Genomic DNA, 21,018 nt, shown 5'->3' on the forward strand with positions numbered 1-21,018 from the left:
AGACATTTTAATTACATATCTCATTTAAAATTTCTAACAATGTTACAAGGATAGGTAATTTTAATAATATACCCACTTCAGAGACTTTGAGCCTTGCAAGTTTAAATGATTAGCCCAAGTCACGCAGCTGGTAGTGGTGGGATTTGAATTCCACCAGCCTGAATCCTAGAGCCAGTCCTGCTAACCCCCGAGTGGTATTGCCTCACAGAAAGTAGCACTTACACAAATGACTAAAGTCTGTAGTCAATACTGGCAACGGGTGAGGACAAGTGGTAAAATAATTTATGGATTGTATCACACAAAGGAGTTTAAATTTGACCTTAAACCTGACTGGGATCTACTAAACGTTCCTACTTAGAAAAGTAGCATGAGAGAATAGTGCTGTGGGAAGACTAAGTTCCAACATGGGAGAATCTCAGTAGGTCCTCAGAGAGCGATCAATTTAGCAAAACATATTGTATCATACAGGATTTCAATAAAGTGGTCTACGGACTAACCACAATGACAAAATGAGTTGCCAGAGAACTAAATCCACAATTATGATAGCTTTTATATCTCTATGTCTTGCATAGTAATAATGGCTGACATTTTTGAGTGCTTATTATATGCCAAGAATTTTTTAAGTGCTTTTCATGTATTAATTCATTTAATATTTGTGATAACTCCATGAAGTATTATTATTCCTCCCATCTTACACATGAAGAAACTGAGGCAGAGAGATATTAAGTAACTTCCCCAAGGATACACCTTTGTAATTGGAGGAGGTGGGATTATAAACCCAGTCATTCTGGTTCAGAAATCTGTATTCTTAACTACCACTCTGCTGTCTCTCATATGCTCTGCTGATTCTAATTTGCATGGTGGGTACATTTCATTACCTGTCTTAAGATATAAAATATCTAATTATCCTGAGCCAGCATTTCCCAATGTTTGACCCACAGCATACTAGTGCTACAGAATGTTAACAAGCATCGCATGACAAATATGACTGGAAAACACTAGATTAAATGTAGTTAAACAGGTTTTCTTACTTCAGGACTTGTCAGAGCTTTTACCCTGCCAAAGTGGATGCACTTGAATTTCTACACTTTGAGAAATGCTGGTCTAAGTTGATATTTTCTGTAACTTTTATTCTGAATAATCTGAGCTACTATGAAATCAGAGGACTTTTATGTTAGGATGGTGTCAACAAAAAGGCATTTCAAAAATAATATTCAATTATTATATCTTTGGAATATTCACAATGATGTGTCTTCATGGCCTCTTTATGATTTTTTGCTTATATAGGAGCTTGGCTGTTATGAGTTCAGAAACATTATATAATATCTACAGAGCTGTACTGATTTACCAATTCTCATCAGATAGAAGAGAAATTCATGTTAATTTATTTGGGTTGGGAAAACAAAGAATAGGTATGCATTCATTTTATTCTCACTCTTGGTAATAATTTAATGAATGCCTTAACTATTTCTTTATCTAATTCTGGTCAAGTATTCACTCAGCTTTTTGAACCATTTCTCCTTTTTAGCCAAAAATAATTAAGAAATCATGATGTTTATGGCTATTCTACAACAGTGCTGGCTACCCAGAAATCTAGCATCAACATGTCTGCCTAACTAAAATGTAGGTTAACTCGTACTATTTGGCTTACAGAACATAAACCAAGGGAAAGCAATCATTTCCAGGATGGAGAAAAAGAAGACTTCAGTTGATAACCATGAATAGGCCTGGTCTGGGAAGTAACCAGACCAGGTTATTTTCTATTATAACTATAATTATAACAGACTGGGTATTTTCTATTATATAAATATTATATACTACATATTACACACACATATAGACACAAAGATATGGCTAAGCTATTCCAAGTTGCTCACTAAATACTTAGTCTATATTTTTCTTTCAAAAGTTAAATTTAGAAAATACCCCAAGAAAACCAAAAACGCAGTGTCACTTACCATATCATGGTCTGAAACGGGTCCGAAGCTGGTGACGAAGATGTCAGTCTTCACTTCAGTTACACGCTCTGATGAAGCAGGAAATTGAGACAGTGAATGTCTATCAACAGTCCTTATTAGATCTCACCACCACATCCTCACACCCAAAGGGGAAATTCATTGGCTTTGATTAGCTATTTCTAAAATTGGTCCACTGTGTAGTCCTGATAATTTAATGCTTACACATGAAATTTCACAGTTAATATTTTTCAGTGGAGAACGGAGCTTAAATATGCCACTTTGGGAGGCAGAGACTTTATGGAGAAGTCAGCTGCAGCTCAATAAATTCTTCAAGAATGGACACACTTTCCTAAATGATACCAAGCCATTTCACATTGTAATAAAAATATGTTAGCATATGGGTATGGGTTGAGCTTAAATATTCTCCCACAGCTTACCAGATCCTCCAGGTGTGTAGGCTACTCTTGGGAAGCATACAGAGTACTGTAGCAAGCTCTATTAACTCTTTAAGGACTCAAGGGTATAATTTATAATTGATCGCTTTATGGCACTAAATTATAACTGAATTATCCAAATTACTCCCTGGAAAAATCTGACAATCTATATAAGTATCTTCAATTTTGAGGATGAGAAGAACATATTACACACAGAAAAAGTTCATTTACTAGATTCCATTTCAAGTTCAACGTGATTTTATTTTATTGGTCTCTGAGACATATATATTAACCAATAAAACATATTTATTGTAGTTTGGTGACAACTGAACACAGACATTTTCTACGAAATACAGTCACTCACCAAAGAAAATGTTGCTTGCATAAAAGGAAACAATTTGTCGAGAAGTGAGAACAGAAAACATGACTTCGTAATGTTCAACTTTAGCTTTGAGAAATAATGGTCAGTATCTTAAGCAATTCATTTCATTTATCAGGACATTTGTATCTCTGGCATAAGACATTAAAAAGGTGATCCAATATATGCAATAATGAATTCTTTTGAAAATCAAGAATTTTATCCCTCAGCAATTCACTTGTAAACAGTTAATACTTTCAATATAAATTTCTCTCAAGGAGGCCATATGATACACTACACATAATGTCTACCTTAAGTGATAAAATAATTGGGAGGTGGAGATAGTCCCTTCAATAACCAATCCAATATTTTTTGGCTTTTTTTGGTAATCAAGTTTATTGGCTCCAAAGTGCTTAAATGAGCCCCTTGACATAAAAATTATCGGAGGTTTACCCTTTAAAAACTTCAAAATGGAGGACATAGTTTGAGATAAAGAAAAATAGAATTGTATTTTTAGAACTCACTTCCAACCTCAGCTTTAACATTCTGCAGCAACTGTGTAACTTGAGAGGAACAGCCATCAGCAATAAGTCTCAGGTGTATTAACCATTCGCCTCTTAGACTGGTCCCCATTCTCACCCCTTCTAGCAGTCATTTCCCCAATACATACATGTCTCTCTCTATTGCACACTTTCTTTCCATATAAATTTTTTACAAGATAGACTCTTTTTCTTAGTTTAAACATATGTTATTTCTTAAGACTCTATCAAGAGGTCATACTTTATTAGAATGTCAGAACTGACTTTCAATTAAAAATAAGAAGAAGAAAATATATACTATCTATTCACAAAAGCTAGAATTTATCTGATTAATTGAGCTCATTTTTGTCCTCTCTTTTCCAGCATTTTCCTTTCCAGATCAAGCAAAGGAGCCATCACTTGAATTTTCTTTGATATAATAAAATATGCACTTATTGTCGTGAAAAAAGTACAAAAAGAAAGATAACAGATAATAGAAAGTTGGGTATATTTTCATCCTAAATTCCTCTGTACCAGGTATGCCCCTTAGTGGAAATGATTTTATTTCTTATTATTTACAATTAATTAAATTAAAAGCACCTTAAATTATGTGATCAAGGAGAACCAGTATCTACGTTTTCTTTCTACGTAAGTCTTGAAATAGATCCTCCTGTTATTTATTTATTTTGCAATTGGTTGACTCCACCTCATTTTGTTTCCAAGGTTGAGTTTCAGTTCTCTCCAGATTATAAATGCTAAGACTTATGGTAAATATCTTATGGACCTGAGTGACATTTATAGAATTAAAATGATGTCCGTTCTTTCATTTTATTTTTGTGGCAGGGATCTACCATGAAATGCGTGCCCATTTGGGAAATATATACTAATTCCTGTCTGCAACTTGCAAGTGCTTGGCAGCATGGGACAGTTCTCCCGGACTCCCTTGTCACTATTATCTAGTTCTTGAGTACGGAGAGGGCATATTTTCTGCACTTTAAGGTAACTCTCCAAGGTAGCTAGCTTTACAAAAATTGGCTTACCAGACATTTTAGGAGCAACTAATCTGTTTTATTTAGCATGATAAAGTGCTGTAAAGAAGTGAGATATCCACCTGCTGAATATATGGGCTATTTCCTTCTGCTGTTTTTAGATTGTTAGGAGATGACTACACTCTATAAGCAACAAATTATAAAGGCCGAAAAGCCTATTTATAAAGATGACTGTACCAATCAAACAGAACATAAAACATGGTTAAGTTTACAGACATTAATTGCCATGCATAGTTGTCACTGTGCCAGATAGCGATTAGGCATCAATGGAAAGCAGTTCACATGAATGGTTACAACCACATTTTAAAAGTCCATATCTTTAATCTTTTATCTATCCTTGCCCCTAAGTGTATTTACCATACTACTTCATTGTCTTCAAGTGCTTCATCTTATTTTCTAGTAGCCACCTCCCTCTGATATTTCCCCAAACTCAACCTTGTAGTATTCTAAGGCATGTACCCTGACCAAGAGCCCTCACCTCATATGTCTCTCAAATGACCTTTTCACCATGAACTCTCATTACACAGATATCCTTAAAGAGTTTCTGAGTTTTGCTCTTTGTTTATCCTCTTTCTCCTCCAAACATATTCACAAACCCTAAACTTAAGTTAGCAAAATTTTCAAGTTTCCAAACTGAAGATTGTTTGTGGGGGATTGCAGGACCACTCAACCACTAAATGGAAGAGGTGAGTGATGGCATCAGAGAGGAAGGAGCATAGCGCAATGCAACCTGGGATACCATCCGGAACTTGGGATACGATAATTAGAAGAGGAGAACAACCACTTTCTGTACTTTCCCTTCTAATGTATTTCCCTTGCCACATACTCAAACATTTTTCTTTGATTTGTCATCAGCTGCTAGTGTCCAGTGGAATGAAAAGTTTCCATTGCTGGAAAACTCTGTTTATTATGTATGCCTCTGGAAGATTTGTCATGAGCATTAGCATGCTAATGTCTCTAAGAAATCATGTTTTAAATAAATGTGGTCAACCTTGTTTACCCCTGGTTTCCCAAATTTATTCGGGAATGCTACCCTAAAGCATTACAAAAGCTTTAGGGTATGCATGAGGACAACATAACATTATATTGTTTATAAAAAAAATAAAATAAAATAATGCATCTTCATAGTATAAGTTTGGAAATTTCAGAAAAATATGAAAAAATTAAACATTCCCTGGAATACCACCATCTACATAAATCCACTGTTAATATCTTGACATATTCCCTTATTTTTTTTTCTATTCAAATATATAGTTAATGATTATCCTCAAACCACATTCTCACTCAGTTGAGTACAATTTCAATGACAAGGAAGAGGCTCCTTTGACCAAAAGTACGTCTCACGCTACAGCTCACTAGGAATTCCCTGAGTGGTACGTGAAGTCATTCTTCTTTAAGACAGAAGGTTTATAATCTAGAGAGCAAAAGTTCCAGAGAGTCAGAGGATTGCTGTGAATGAACTTCATCCAAATCGTAAATAGTGATGTGGTTAGCTTGCTTTTTTGCAAAGAAAAGGTGATTTCAAATCAAGACCTCTTTAGGTCCGGGACCAGGCTTAAATAGAAGATATGCTCATATGTATGTGCTTTGGCTGAGATCTAGGGGCATTGTTGAGGAACCTTCTTTTTCCCAATTCTGGGAAAATTTGGTCATCTTTTCCCCCTCCCTTCCAACTTGACATCCCCATGTGGGTGGAATATACATATATATGATATATGTAGATTATTTATTGTTTAAGGGACACATATATGTAAATTATACATTATTTAAGGAACGTTGGACATTAGAATCTAAATTATATGCTCTAATACCAGACTGTATTGACTTAGCATTAGACTCTGAAGTCTTATTAGAAACATCTGGAAAGTACTCAAGGCCTTTCTATGGCTCACATGAGGAAAAGTCAAGATATTTTTATGCTTCGAAATAGCCTACTTAAGAGCATACAACACAAGTCAGGAACTTCTAGTGAAGTTCAACTAGAATTATACACTTAGTGAAAGTTAAACATGAATGAACCCCCTATGTAACTAGGAAATCATCTGAAAATGGAAATCAATTAAAATAACTCAGTTGGAAGAAATGTTCAAAGAGCAGATTAATCAGCAAATAGTTTTCTTCAATAAAATATTTTCTTCACAATAATCCTTCCCTGTCCAATGTAAAAAAATCAACAGATTGTTTAAAATTGGTATAAATGTATACACATGTTTAAGTTTTCAAGGGATAAACATGGAATAGAGTTGTGTAAAATGAGATTATGATGATGATGATTGTTATTATTATAGTGATTGGGGATATCTTAAAATAGTACATCAATGTAAATGAAGCACTTGATGATAAATAAACCAATTAAAATTAGTCTTTAAACAAGCACACCCTTCAAAGACATGTTTTATATATATAAAAATATACTTATAGATAGATACACACACACATATATGTATGCACATATATACACGCACTACAGTATATACTCTATAACTGCTAGACAGCAGTAGATCTGTTCTTACTGAGAATTTATTACAATGTTGATAGCCTGCTGATAAGTACTGAAATAACAGACGTTTTGAAGTGATAATTCAAAAAGATGATTAGTGCCTGAGGCAGAAATAAGAAAAGCAGTGTAGTACAGTAAGTAGTAAGCACATTGGATTAAGAGGCAAAACATTTGGATTTTAACTGATTTTTCTGGAGAACAAACTGTGATTTTAGGTGCAATCCTTTAATCTCTCTGAGCATGTTTTCTCACTTTTTCAATGAAGAAATAATACCTGCACAGTCAACTACCTTGCGTTGGAGTGAATGAAGGTCAAAAAAATTGTGACCTGAAAAACTTTGAGATGTATCTCTTGGGTACATTAATTTAGTCAACCAATGTTTATTGAGCATTTTCTATGTGTCAGACAGGCACTATTGTAAGTAATAGTGATACATTGGTGAACAAAAGTGCAAATGTTCCTGTTCTTCTGTAGCGTATCTCAGTCTCAGGGAAAACATATTTTAGATAGATAGATTAGATTAGATAGATTGATAGATAACAGAGAGATGATAGACAGATAGATATAATTACATATATAGTTATGCACAAACACATACAAATTATACTAATTAACTTCAGATCATTATAAATGCTCTGAAAGGACATCTTTTGAAGAGATGATTTTGAATTGAGACCTTCAAATTGAGAAAATTTCAGGGATGGGCAGATCCAGGGAAAGACATTTCAAGGCGAGGAAAAGAACAAGCTCTGAGGTGAGAATGAATGTGTTGTGTATAAGAAATAGAAAGTCCAATGTATCTGGAGCCTGGTGATGCTGATGATCCTGGTACAAGATGACACTCTAGAGGCAAGTGGGGCCACACTTAAAGAGCTTTCTGCATTTCACTAAGCAGTTGACTTTGCAACTGATGCAATAAGAAGCCTTTGGGTAAGAAAGTGAAAGGATGTTGCTTGCAGTTTAAAAAGAAAGCTGATGCTGTGTAAATAATGTATTGTAGGAATGTAATAAAAAAATGGAAGAGGGAATCAACAGTGAAGAATTATAGGTGGTGTTTTGTTAGGAATGCCTATGACAACAATTTATTTAATATGGCATTAGCCATATTTTCACTGAAAACGCTGTCTACTGAGGAACTCAGAGTAATATTCACTAGGCCCTGCTCCATGGACTAATAACTTATGAAGAAGGTTTATTGCCTCCTTTAGGCTACATTGTGTCTATTAATTCACAGAGGCAGTCACTATATGGAGACTAAATGGACTAACATTAGTCATCATAACAAAGTATATCTTAAAACCCCACTTTGAAATGGTCCTGTTTGGAAATTGAAACTATCCTGGGCTCCCTAAAGAACCATCAATGCATACTCCTGGACTGGACGGTGCTTCCGTTCCCTGCCTACCTGCCTGGAGCAACATTTTTGCTCCCTGTCCTTTATTTCCATTCCCTTAATTCTTTAGAGTAGTTGGCAACTTTCCCTATCTGATAGAGCTACATAATGTTGGCTGTGTTCAGCTACTAAATCTAGATATAGGATAGAAATCATATTTCAAGGTATCTAATCGGTCCCTGATTCCTTTGGGTTTTCTGATTCTAAGAACTCAGATGATATAAGCATCTCCTGGGAAAAAAGGTAAATTTTATTGTGGCAGAAATTTACCTTATTTCCACTAAGAATTTCCCTCCTTCCCTCCTTATAGGCAGTTTCTATTGGGAGACGGCAAACTTTTAGAGAAGAGGATGATTGGTGTGTTGGAGGAATGGGTTTCTTTTGATCTGTATAAGTCTTGATCAAAATTGTATAACCTGCAAGAGCTTTGAGGCATCATACTTCCTGTTCCCATTATAGCATTTTAGTTCTATGAGAATAATAATACAGCAATCTTAGAAGGATATGGCATCCACTTAGGATTTTGTTTTCTCTTAAGTTTTCCAAAATGCAGAGTCCGTGGCTATTAACAATGAGATTCTCATCTCAGAAACACTACAACATTATTTTTTAAATAAAGAATTCAGATTCTACCTGAAAAAAGCAACCATTTATAGAAAAAATATATTTTTAATATTTCACATTGGTTCTAGAATCAAGATGGGAAATAGAAACTACATAAAAAGTCAAAAGGAACCACCAAAAATAAACTACAGCCGTTTACTAATAACTTGGCCTTGATGACTGGAGCACAGTCTCAATGGCTGCATTTCACTGAGGAAATTCCTGGCACTGATCAGTAGATGATTTATATAGAACAGGAAAAGATGAGAGCAGAACGTTTCTAAACATGCTACAACATTCCTGTGGGTATCCAGGTGGGATTCATCAGACAAGCTGGCTTCATGAGCTTACTGGACATCTCAGCCAGTAAAGGTTAAAAGGTGCTCCCGGGTTATTTTAACAATTCCTCTTGGGTTTTTGGTAACTGCCTTTTCTCTAAAATTCAACTGAATTATGGAAGGTCTAGACATAGTATTTCGGTGGAAATAGATTGCATTGTGCCAAAGTCTGAGTACCTGTTCCACGCCTGGCACTAAAAGCACCAGATAAAACGACAGCAAATTCAAAAAGGTTCCAGGTTAGAATTTCAAAAGAAAATACTGGAAGCCATTATCTAGTCAAGTAAATATAAAAACAACAAATATTGGCTAAATCTAACCTTTTAATTTTTTTAATATGTATTGTCAGTGATTTAGAATCTTTTTGTTTTATCAAAAGCTATCACATTGTGACAGAAATATCTTGTCCTCTAAATGTTTGAAATTCTGGATTTTTAATATAAATAAAAAACATCTGTTTTAACTTTAGTTAAACACGAATAAAACGGTTGCCTCTGCTCTCAATGTCACCCAGGATACAAAAAAATAATAAAAGATCACATGAATATCAGATATCTTAAAATCTTGAGATAGAACAAAGTTGAATTTTAAAAAATATTAAACTATGCTGCTTTCCCTGTCCTCTAGTTACCTAAATTTACAAAGTTTCACAAAATTTCACAAAAGTTAATCTGCCTTTTTTTTTCAGAGCACTCTTAGTTTTCTACCTGTATTGATTTTGACATGAAGAAACATAACCCAAGATCCCAAACTAATTCCCAATGGAGCCAACGCCACTTTGCCAGCTGCAAGCTTCACCTTGCTTATGTGGAGATGCTTCTGTATCTTAAAGCTGAGATCTCTTGTAATAATTGGGCTAAAGGAAGTCTAAAAAGTCTTACACAGGCATAAGAAAATCCAAAATTAATAAGATAAGGACAAAGTCTACTTTGAGGCATAGATTGCTCATTAAATAAAGTCAGTGCTAAAATATCTTGAGAGAAAACCCCAGTTACACTCCAGTTACAAATATTCATCTAACTGATACCTTCAATTAAGTAAAATTTAAACCTCCCCCCAACCCCCAGTTCTATAACACTTATATGAAAAGGAAGAAAATCTTAACTAAATACTTGTTAAGGGTACAGTAGGGAAAAATAAAGTCCATTCTCTATCTATATTCCTACCTACTTATTTACTCATCTACTTCTCCTCCCATCCATCTGGGTTTGTCACATGATGAGTACACATTCATCTCTCTTTCCTTTACCTTCTTTCTCTATATGGTTTGATGATAAAATCTTTGAGAGGCATCTGACATCTCATACATTGTTCATTGAGATTAAACTTAAGGCAGAATTTAGAAACTATAACAATATTTCCAGGAACTACTATTAACAGGGAGGGAGAGGGGGAAAAGTTCTATAATTCCTTTAAAATGTGGCTCAACCAAGATCTCCTTCCTTTGGCACTAACCTATTTGAGTTCCATTTAGAAATGGTTTTTCCGTAATCTATTTTCCAAGGAGTGAAATGAAATTGTTTATAGAAGAAAATGTCTTTTGTAAGCTAGATGCGTCAGAATGAACCTGTGAACAGGAGGAAGGGTAAACCCTCAGCCTGGTGGTATGTTCCAGACAATAAACTGTACAACCTCAGCATGGCTCACCTGGGATTTTGTTATATCAACGATAAAGGGTGGCCTGTATATATAGTGGGGCAAAAGGGAAGGGAAAGACGTCACTGGAAGGGCATTACTTGTCCTTAAAAACCTGAAAACTTCCTTCAGAATTAAGTTTTGGATCTATATTGATGGGATGTTTTTGCCCCCCACCCAGAGCGCAGGGGGAGTTTCTACGATGCTGGCTGAAATTTGACCCAGATGGGTTCAGTTCAGGGTGAACATCGTTTAATTTTTTAGGAAGTTGAAGGAAATTCAGGATTCTTTAGTTTATTACAATCACAGTCAATAAGGAGAAGCCTTGGGAAAATAAATTTCCTCAGAAAGTGTTTGGTTTGGTCCTGATTTAAAATGAAACAAGGAATCTTGATTAATCAAGGACACCTGAGCCTACCCAGCTTCAGAAAACAGATGCCTCTCCTTTACCATTTCCTCTGTGTTGTTCTCCTTCACCTTCTCCATGCTTCTCACTTCTATCTGTTTTCTTTTCTTAATTTCAATACCCTCTTTTGCTCTCCTTTCTTCTCCAAACTTTTCCTTCTTATCTTCCCATTCTTTCTGGCTTTTACACCCTGCACTCCCAAATATATTATTCTTCTATATGGACCAAGCTTTAGACAAGAGCATCTCAGAAACATTCTTCAGCCCGTGGTTACAACGAAGATGCAGCCCTCCACACCTTGCCCTCAAAGAAAGAGATTTTAAATGAAAATGATTTCAACAATTACTGACAATTTGATTTGTATTTTCTGGCTACTGACTATTTCAATTTAAATCTATTTAAAGGTTTCTTCATTAACTTTGTACTTAAAATATGAACATGGCCAACTTATTTTTCTCTTTATGGTCCTAAGCAGAGTTTATTAAATTATTAGAATTGCACACATTCTAATCCTTTTTAGCTCTTCTATCTCAAAAAAAAAAAAAAAAAAAGAAAGTCTCTTTCTTTCAGGCTATCTCTCTTTCTGTTATGCTTTTATCTTCACTTTCTCATGATTGCTCTTGGCCCTGAAAAGGTAGCCATGCTAAATAGTATTACAATGTCTGCAAACTGATTTCCATCATCTGGATGAATCAAGTGAATCAAGTTATACATGTTGTTTCTTAGTTATTGGACCTAGGGCATATATCTCCAGCGAATAATGTTACACCTTCTGATGCAGTGTATGTTTCTGAAAACAGGTCATGATGAATTTGCACAAACAATTTCCATTAGTCTCAAGTCTCAGCTTATCACATTTCTATATTTTCTGAGGACATTCAGAACAAAATATCCCTGCCTTCTGCACAATGTTGTTATTTTTATAAAACCAGACTTTTGTCATAATAGGAAGAGAGTGGGCCCCTTTCTCTAGCAAAAGATTATCCCAGCTGTGATCACGAACCTACTAAGAGGAAACTTTTACCCCCTTATAAGCTAATGAGAATCTTTCAAGTATTTCTTCTACATAGTCTTTTCATCTGAAATCAAATGGATCATGTAATAAAAAAGGTCCATTTTTGCAATGGAGATCTACTGGAATGCATATCATACTTAACTTACCAGAAATCTATGGTAAAGAAATAAAATTAAAGAATTCTGCAGAAAAATGTATATTAGATAGTTTCAATTTATAACATCCAGAAATCACAATGTTAACATTTTTCTCTAATTCTGCAGCAGATTATGTCTTTAAAAATATCTAAAAACTATATTTAATATGTTAAAGTATAGTTTTTTAAAGACAGATATTCTCAAAATGTACTTAAAAATGTTAATGACTCTGGAGATATATGTAATAAGCACATGGCATTAATCCCTTAAGGCTAAAAAATGTACTCTAAAAACAATAACAAAAATTAAGTTAGTATTAAAGCTTTTTCCTAAATCTCAAATCCATCCAATTTAATTGCAGTATGTTCCAGGATGATACATAAAATAGAAATAGAGGAAAATATTTGAGCTACTTTTAAATTTGTTTTAATGTCCATCATATCCTCAAACTCACCACTTCCAGGAATCATAAATATCAGAAAAATCATCTGTAGCAAAGATTAAAGCACATTCATTCTTTTTAATTTTCCCAGGTCCTTGAATTCTCTATTACTACAGCGTTTTATATCCATTCCAATTAAAAAGATTATACCTTGTCTATATTTGGCCAACTACTAATTTTGTTCTTTAAATACATGTCTTTGTCATTTGGAGGAGAGTAAATAGATAATAAAAGTAGATTCTACCAAAATGGTAATGTTGCTGTATGTATTAACGTAGCCGTTTCTGTTAACAAATCTACCGTTATCTCAAGGTGTGAAAATGAGCTTTTCAATTTATTCTTGGTCAACATTACACATTCTCAAGTTCTGTGGCTCTCCAAGACCTAGGTGTGCATACGAGGAACAGGTAAAATACTTCCTGCTTATGCTGTATTTGATTAAAGAGTTAATATACACATTTATTAAAGAGTTATTATACATAATTAAATGTAAATGAGCAATCATGGGCTTGTTACTTGTACTTCAGACAACAACACAACCACACAGCTGATCACTAAGGAAGGTATGGGTGCACGTGCATGCGTGTGTGTGTGTGTGTGTGTGTGTGTGTATGGTTAAAATTCTTTAACAAACTGAAAACTATACATAGAGCTTCCAGAGGATACTCATTCACGTGTTAAAGTATTAAATGGGATATCCCAAACTAGAATGAAGACAAGGTTTTCTAGATGTGTTATAAAATTCTGCTTATTTTGTAAAGATTGACATCATGAAGCAGGAAGGAAAATAAGTAAAGAAATTAGATGCATGCCCATCAGTCCTTTAGAAAGTCTTGCTTTTTACAAGTTATATCACTATCCTGTTTCTTCTTTTATACCTTCTCCTCTACCTGCAGTCTTTGTAATTTATTTCAAATTTTCCGAATGAAGAACAACTTTCCTGAAGCCACTCCAGATGTTTAGGTGTAACAGACACTGTATCAATACATCACATACACAATTATGCACTCCATTTTGTGACCAATACCTTTTGCTCCTTAAATTTTTTTCTAAGAACTTAGTAAAGGCAAACTAGGTGGAATACAAACTTGAAGGAATTTGTATTGCGTGTCCTAGAATGAATGTTTGAGATTGATAAGAAAGGACACCTGGGAAGACCTTTGCCTTGTGTTTGACTTGTGTCTTTGACAAAGCAGTTCCCCTTAAACTCTGAGACGCTAATGGCATTTGGCAGTCTCAAAACAGACCCATGATCCACATCCATGTGATTACACTACCCAAAGTATTAAAAAAAAAAAAAAAAAGACTCTAAATCTATGCTACCATTCAGTTCTAAAATCAAAATTTCAATTCTTAAGCTTCTTATTGGTTGCACATCTTCACTATCTAAATGAAGGGATGATTTTCTTAATATTGCCATTTAATTGTAACTTCAATATTGCTATTAAATAGTTTCTACACATGCTTCAGAGAAGGTGCAGCATAAGTTATAGTTGGGAATCAGAAAGTCTAACCTTGGTTTCCTGTGTGACTTTGAAAGATAATTTATTTCCTTGCTTCACTTCTTTTACTCTGAGATCAATATTTTGTTTTGGCTTCATTAGTCATTGTTTAACTAAATAAGATAGGTTGATTATCTTATTCAAGGGTTATTCAAATAAGTGTATCATGTTTAGCATTATTTGCTCTTATTAATATAAATATTGTATTATTAAGTGCTATCTTCTTCCTAAGTGGAAATTCATTAGTATAACCAATTAATTGGTATACAAAGAAAAATACAATTTTACTACAGAAAATTAAGGTTTAAGTTCAAATGCATGGTTAAAAAAACACTACCATCTATCTCATTCACCTTTTATCCCAGAGGTGGTTGTAATCTAACACCAAATAGTAATCAATATGTAATATTCCAAAAGAAATGTTTAGAGCAATAGATTCAGAGATATTCTACCTGAATGCAATGCAGACACAGCAATGCAGAATGAAGTAGACGCAGACTTTGGGCTGGAAGGGAGAACATTACCCCTATGTTTTCCTTGCATAAGGAAATCATTACAAGCAAGACATTATGATTGTCAAGTAAATGTAACATTTATTTCATATCATTATGAGAAGTTTGTATCTGCCTTTTACTACATATGGGTATGTGCATGAAACTACCATGGTAAATTAAATTAACACTGAGCAATCTATTTAAAATAGGATTAGTCATTAAACTACATACTGCCATTCTTATCACTTTACCATTTAGAGAGAAAGCAAGACTCTAATAGTAAAGGTTTAATACTGCTCTCTAAAACAAACAAAAATAATGCCACCCACCTCCCAATCCCGGTCTCAAGCGATTGTCATAACCATCTAGGAGTCGGTCCAAAATCCTGGTGAAGACAGTGGTATTGTCTTTAAGTTCATCTTGTAATGAGGGTTGCCCAAAGCTGAAAAAAGCATAAAGAGAGAATATATCTAAATTATACATTTCTACTAAAACCTTCTTCCAAATAAAGCCTTCCCCACATTTTCCTACCTTCCTTCCTACTGAAACTTAATTTGAAAATTCCTGGGGGGAGGGAGGAGGGTGAAAGGGATAATTGGGTACATGTGTGTGGTGATGGGTTGTAATTAGTATTTTGGTGGTGAACATGATGTAATCTATGCAGAAATAGAAGTACAATGATGTACACCTGAAATTTTTACAATGTTATAAACCAATGTTACTGCAATAAACAAAAAATTAAAAAAAAAAAAAAAATAACCTAACAGAGAAGCTGTCATTTGAGCTGGATCCTGAAGGCTTTATACATATGAGTGGATGGGGAGAGTGTAAGATGCATTGCCAAAGCAAATGAAATAAATATTTGTAAATGAAAAAAAAAAAAAAAAAAAAAAGAAAGAAAATTCCTTCTGCTAAAGTAAAAAAAAAAGTCACATTTTAATTCTGTTTTCTCATATTTGTTCTCATAGACGGTAAGCTTTTTATTCTAATATTTCTAACTAAGGAAAGAAAATTACAGGAAATGAGTTCTGTCTCTTTACGTTTATAATTCTCAGCATGTAGACAATGCTATAGTGCATGTTTTCTCCGGGCAAGCAAGACTGTTAATGCATGCTAGGAAAAAAACAAATCTGAGAAATTTCTTCCCAAATAAAAAAATATATGTATTTATGAGCTACAAAAATAATTATTAGTTTTGTTTTCATTTAATTTAACATGTAGCATAAGCCTAAGATTTTACCTACCAACATCCTTTCCTTCATCCACTTCATATACATCTGTGTTTTGTTTGTTTTGACACTCTTTCAAGATATTTAGATGAGAAAAACAGATAAAACTGGTTTCTCAGGATAATTATATTTTACCTCAGTGTGCAATTTCCACTCCCTTTAAGGTTTATGAACAAATTTTTATAATTTGTCTAGTCAAACCTCTAATTAATTGAATTTTTGTCATTTCTGGTCTTAGAAATAAAAGATACCTTGAAAAAGATATGGTGCAATATCCTTAATATACGATTTACTAAACTGTAGTGCAGGATAAGTGTTTTGTTTAAGAAAATACAGCTATTTGTGAGCTGAGCTTGAACTAGAACCCAGTTTTCTTCAACTTTTTGTCTAAAACTTCATTTCCATTCTTCTATATTGGAGTAATTGTCTCTCTTTAGATGTTTCTAGTTGAAGATATAGTTTTTATCCCTTACCATTACTAGTCTTTGAGTTTCAACTTAGTGACTACAGTTCAAATATTGTGTATTTCTTACATCAATCACGTTATTATCTATGCTCCTTGAACCATATTTTATGTAATGATTACGATGACACCTCCTAAATCCTTTGAGAGAGGAGTTTCCCATCTTAGAATGGATTACACTCACTGATATATTTCAATGATAGATCTGACCTTGAGGGAAAAAAAATGAACATAAAGTGTAAACTAACAAACTGCTACAAAAATATCACTATCGTACTTTCTATTTAATATGCTTTTGGCTTCACTCTTAGGTGTTTATATTACTGATCAATCTAAGAAAAATAGTAACATTTTAAACCAAGATTCATTTGAGAGGAGCAACAAATACAATCAAAGTATTATTTCAAAAACAAACACTATTGTTTAGGCAATTAATTTTATATAGGCAAAAAGCAACGGCCATTTTTCTGATAAAATTTTAATTTAATAAAGCTATTATAACTAAAAGCTAATTATGATATTAAAGATATGAAATGCACCTCAGTGAAATAATTTCGCATTCTCCTAAATTCAACACAAATAGCATGCAGATTCAATGTTTACTCTCCTTTGGCAAAATTAAACACCTTACTAGTTTTTGAAATCAAATTTTCGACGAGCTCTGTGTCTTTCAGGATGTCTCATTAGCAGATGACAGCAGTAAAGCAAAAATAGTTTTCTGAATGCAATTATTTATAAAAACTCTTTGTCACAAAGCAAACTGCCATGCATGCATCTTTCAAGGATATCGGAAGGTCATCTTGATAAAGATGGAAGAGAAATGCTAGCACATCTTAAGTTGTGAGGAGGGCCTAGTCAAGTAGTCTAAGGAAGAAAGCAATGGAAGGAGGGAAAAGATGAGATGGGGTGACACGACAGAGCACAATTAGACTGTTAATACGATTCCTAGAATATGGAGTTGTCTATTACCTTTACTTGCATTCCCTTTGTTTTTACAGCTTATGTCAAACTCAGGAAAGCTTTTTCCCCCTGGTTTTATCTTATAAATGGTGTTCTCCTCATTTGCTTGCTTTGGAATACAAATGCCAAAAGAGACTTTTCCTTCCCTCTCAGAAAACCAGCTCTGCTATCCCAGTTGGAATGGTTATCTTTTTTTTATATGATTTTCATATCAGGTTATTCCTTGTCTTTACCTCTAATTTACTACGTCCAATTGTAATTGTCAGAGAATGACCCTAGGATAAAGATCAAGATTATTTATTTGCTATTCAACACTCGTGCCAATGTAATGTTTCCTAAATTGAATGTATAATTTGAAGAGAAATGTCAGTTACAGTACCTGATTTTGATTCCATATGAACCACTATATAATAAAACACTGTGCACTAACTCCATCTACAGGTCATTACAATAGTAACACTTCAGATAATTTCTCAAAAGCAGTGAAGAACATTTAACTCCTCAGATTAAGAGTATCTGGCAACAATGCATTTCCCGTTCATCTGGCAGTCATTATTTATCAGATAAGGATAGCAAAAAATAAAAACAGACAACTTCTCCATTTAAAAAATCCTCCTAAATTTTATCTTTCCAGACTATTCCATCTCTCTGCCTTAACTCATAAGAGTTCACTTTCTGTTACATTTTGAAGAATCTTAAGTTTTTATCATATGTCTGAGACTTTCTTTTGGGACACAGGAGTAGACTAAACAAGAAATATAAAAGTAGATAAAGAAAAATCTGAAATATTTGGTCATTTATATCCTTGCTACTATAATATGCTTATATCCTTCATTGAATCATTAGTAAGTATTTTGAATATGGTTAAGCATATTATTAAATTTTTCCCATATCTTGTCTCCATAGAAGTACACTTAAATAGAAGAGTTCAATTTTACCTAATATTCTTAAATATTTGTGTGGCATATTCTACCTCTATTGGTTATATAAATAATGGTTTCAAAAGATAATATGCACATTTATTTGCAGAAACGTATGACTTTCAAATTACAACTATTGTTTTAAACTCTCCACTTCCTTATAGGTACAAGTCACTCTATGATCTTTACAGCTAGCTAGAAATTTTCTTGTTGGAAAATCAACTCATCTAGTACGCAGACATTAACCTGGCTAACTTTTTCTATGAATTAGGAAACCGCATGTTTTGTTCAGTTACAACTGAGCAGTTGAAAAGTTCCATTTAAGACCTAAATGTTGAATTGATACATTCCTTAACAAAAGTGTGTTAAACGTATTCTAACTAACATGCAAATAAGATGATTACTTTTTTCATACTGCTCTTCTTTGTTCTTAGTTGGAATTTTATTGCAGTTAAGTTTTTTGAATTCCCTTAGTCATGAATTCATCCAAGGACAATTTTCTTCCTCCTGAAAGAATAAATGAAAAGTTGCAGAAATTCTCATGCAGATTTAAAATAAAGTGTCCCCACCTTCTTCCAGTCAATGTGCTCAGAAGGAGGGTCCAGGCCCAAAGATAGTCAGAGAGATCCGGACTTTTCTTCATTGCGGGCTTGTGCAGCTGAAAAGTAGAACAAGTAGAGATCAATGTCTCTTGCAAGAAACATCAGGTTATAACCGCTAGGGCTGACTGAGGCAGTTCAGATGACTGCTTTGAAGTCAGGAAATGACCTCACTGGGATATGACACCTCATTGGAAGCAATGGAAACCTGGACCATCCATTCTCCACTTTTCCCTTTCACTTCTCCATTCAGAAATATATCAGTCTTAATTTCTCCTGTAAAAGAATACAAGTTGAAATGCTTTCAGGTGACAATATTGCTCAACATAAAAACTGAGTAGTTTTTTTCTCTAGGTTTTATATTTCCAATATAGTTTGAATTACTCTCTTCTTGTCATTTTTCATCTGAAAATTTTGACCTTTCTGATTTGAGTTTCCACAACTGAACTGTGCACTAAAATTTTTAAGCTGGTGTCTATAACAGAGAAAGCATGCTTGGGGGCTGGGATGCGGTAGGTTAATATGCTTTGATGACTGAATTCATCTTTGAATTCTGGATGTACCTTGATTTCAGAAGCAACCGTATTTATCTTTCTTTAAAAACCCATGGGAAACACACTGTTGAATGCCGAAGTTACGCTTATAGTCTCTGCCTGTGATTGCCTTGTTAAATATGCTCACTAATGCTTCTGTGAGGCTAAGGGACACACTTTATAGTCAAGCCATGTGCTGATCTCTCTCTCACACACAAACCACACTCACATAAATGTACACAAACATGGCCACACATATCTTTTAAGCTCTCTCAAATTCTGCCAGGTTGCTGCTGGAAAATATTTCATCTCAAACAGATGGAAGTGGAGTGCTTTGCTTTGCATGAATAAGGGAATCTTTTTTTCTCTCTTAGGTAAAGTGCAATCAATCACTATCTGATTGTTGAATTTAGACTTGGTAGTGGGATGCTGGAGGAATGGAGGAGTATGGAAAGCTTAGAGAATTTTTTTAACTTATAATCAATTTGTGGAGTCAATTTTTAAAAATCAGTGAACTACCTGGTTAAGAAGCAGACATGGTAACACTTTAACATGCTATACTTAATTCCAATCATAATTTGAGAAATGTTCAAGGTATTTGTTAGCACTTCCCTGAATCTATACTCCTTACTAGAGTCAGTGATTAATGGATTGCAAGTCTTTTAATGCCTATTTTTCATTAAGCACTCTATAGTTTAATGTTGTATGCCCTTAAACACATCTACACAAATGCTTTCCACACTCATGGGGATCATTTACATCAGTAAAAGCCATTACAAACAGGCATGTAAGCAATGAAACATAATTGATGTATTTAGAGTGAAATTGTCTAGATCTAGAGGTAAGAACTGTGAGCTTCATAGTTTTTATTTAATTTAGTGACTGGTTTTGACACAGATGAGTTGAATACGACAAGAAATGTTGGATAAATATCATTATGTTAAAACATTGCATCTAAATGACACAAGTATAATTCTCCCTTTTATTAATCTTCAACATCTGTTATGAAGTAAAAACAACTTCTCTGACCCTATTAATATTTTTTGGTCTTTATAAGAAAGGGTAATTCTTGAAAGGGTAAATGAAACAAAACAAAAGCCCAAGGCAAGGTACCAAAGCTTTTTGTCCTCCTCTGACATTTTAAAAAGAGAAAAACAAACCTATCATGGCACTTGAGTTGAGTAAGAAAGTTTCTTGCAAATGCAAACATAATAGTTTAAAAGAAACGTTAAGCTGCTTCCTTACCCCTTTCCACCTTCAACCTCCCCCCATCAAACACACGCAGTCCGACGCCCATACCCCATGCCACCCGTATCAAATGATAAGTTGAGTTTTTCATGTTCAGAATCGGAGAGACCCCTACACCAGAGGGCATATCAGCAGCGTCCACTGAAAAGGAGAAAGGCATTTTTTGCAGCCAGAACGAGAGAGTGCCTTCCCTAGGATGGAACGTTGAGACAGGTTTTCTGTCCCAGCGTCGTAACTTTAGACGATGGCCCCCAACGCCCCTCCCCACCTCACCCCAGCTCCC

General features: G+C 34.3%; 1 protein-coding gene across 1 annotated transcript in view; it reads right to left on the reverse strand.

The window, feature by feature from the left end:
- Positions 1-21,018, reverse strand: part of GABRA1 (gamma-aminobutyric acid type A receptor subunit alpha1) — a 55,590-nt gene that overhangs the window by 33,850 nt on the left and 722 nt on the right. Inside the window, exons 2-4 of the mRNA XM_004428557.3 lie at positions 18,925-19,013; positions 15,113-15,225; positions 1,959-2,026 (exon numbers count right to left, since the gene is read on the reverse strand). Of these exons, the coding sequence (XP_004428614.1) occupies positions 1,959-2,026; positions 15,113-15,225; positions 18,925-18,998 (255 nt within the window). The 5' untranslated portion in view covers positions 18,999-19,013. The remainder of the gene's footprint in view (positions 1-1,958; positions 2,027-15,112; positions 15,226-18,924; positions 19,014-21,018) is intronic.

Source organism: Ceratotherium simum, chromosome 4 (assembly GCF_057802395.1).
Source record: "Ceratotherium simum simum isolate JZ-2026a chromosome 4, ASM5780239v1, whole genome shotgun sequence".
Lineage (NCBI taxonomy): Eukaryota > Metazoa > Chordata > Mammalia > Perissodactyla > Rhinocerotidae > Ceratotherium > Ceratotherium simum.